Genomic DNA, 1,460 nt, shown 5'->3' on the forward strand with positions numbered 1-1,460 from the left:
CAGAATAATGGGTGGTTTAGTACTGTCAGACTGTCCCAGATGAATGGGTGGTTGAGTAATGTAGGACTGTCCCAGATAAATGGGTGGTTAGGTACTGTCAGACTGTCCCAGATGAATGGGTGGTTGAGTACTGTCAGACTGTCCCAGATGAATGGGTGGTTGAGTACTCTCAGAATGTCCCAGCTGAATGGGTGGTTGAGTACTGTCAGACTGTCCCAGATTAATGGATGGTTGAGTACTCTCAGACTGTACCAGATTAATGGGTGGTTGAGTAATGTCAGACTGTTCCAGATAAATGTGGGTAGAGGGTTACCTCTGGAGCGATGTAGTCTGGGGTTCCACAGAAGGTGGTGGTGGTGACTCCATTGAGGATCCCCTCCTTACACATGCCAAAGTCAGCCAGTTTACAGTGGCCCTGTGCATCCAGCAGAATGTTATCCAGTTTCAGATCTCTGGAGAGACAGAGACAAGGAGACAACATGAGGGCTTAGGGGTAAGAGGGAAGCAGTTACAGAGGTCAGAGGTCAGAGGGAGAGGAGAGAGAAAGATCATGAGGAGAGACAGAAAGAGAGAGAAGATAGAGAGAGGAGGGAGAGAGAGACAGAAAGAGAGAGGAGATAGAGAGAGGAGGGAGAGAGAGACAGAAAGAGAGAGGGGATAGAGAAGGAGTGAGAGAGAGAAAGAGGAGATAGAGAGAGAAGGAGTGAGAGAGACAGAAAGAGAGAGGAGATGGAGAGAGAGACAGAAAGAGAGAGGACATAGAGAGAGAAGGAGTGAGAGAGACAGAAAGAGGAGATAGAGAGAGAAGGAGGGAGAGAGAGAGATCTACATAAAGAATGTGGTTGACATGACAAACTATACCAGAAGAGAGACAGAGAGAGGAAGCACAGTAGAATGATCCCACATTTCGTTAAGACCAATTCAAGCATAGAAATGGACACATTTACAGTGATGTATATAAAGCATCTATCAATATGAATATAATATTGATCAATTCAATAGAATATGAGTCACACAGTACAGGTAAGATAAGTAATCACTGTGACATCAATATATTGGGTAAAGAGTAAGAGAAAGTCTATGGAAAAGATCATGGAAACTCTCAGTGCTTTTACTCAGTGAACAGGCACAATGGCAAAGGACTTTCCCAGTATGGAGGCCAAGAGCACTGTGAGGAGCTATCAGAACTACGGAGGCTACTGTTGACATATACACACACTCTTTCTCTCTCCTCACTAGATGAGACTAAACTATGTTGTAAAATACTTTTAAAAAAAATGATGTTTCTGCAAGATACTGTACTGTACTCGTCATTTACATTTACATTACATTTAAGTCATTTAGCAGACGCTCTTATCCAGAGCGACTTACAAATTGGTGCATTCACTTATGACATCCAGTGGAACAGCCACTTTACAATAGTGCATCTAAAATCTTTTAAGGGGGGGGGGGGGGGTGAG

General features: G+C 43.8%; 1 protein-coding gene across 1 annotated transcript in view; it reads right to left on the reverse strand.

The window, feature by feature from the left end:
* LOC112073364 (protein kinase C epsilon type-like) overlaps positions 1–884 on the reverse strand; it is a 4,567-nt gene extending 3,683 nt beyond the window's left edge. Inside the window, exon 1 of the mRNA XM_024140676.2 lies at positions 314–884. Within this exon, the coding sequence (XP_023996444.2) occupies positions 314–481 (168 nt within the window). The 5' untranslated portion in view covers positions 482–884. The remainder of the gene's footprint in view (positions 1–313) is intronic.
* Positions 885–1,460: the final 576 nt, after the last annotated feature.

This window comes from Salvelinus sp. IW2-2015, unplaced genomic scaffold, assembly GCF_002910315.2.
Source record: "Salvelinus sp. IW2-2015 unplaced genomic scaffold, ASM291031v2 Un_scaffold2243, whole genome shotgun sequence".
Lineage (NCBI taxonomy): Eukaryota > Metazoa > Chordata > Actinopteri > Salmoniformes > Salmonidae > Salvelinus > Salvelinus sp. IW2-2015.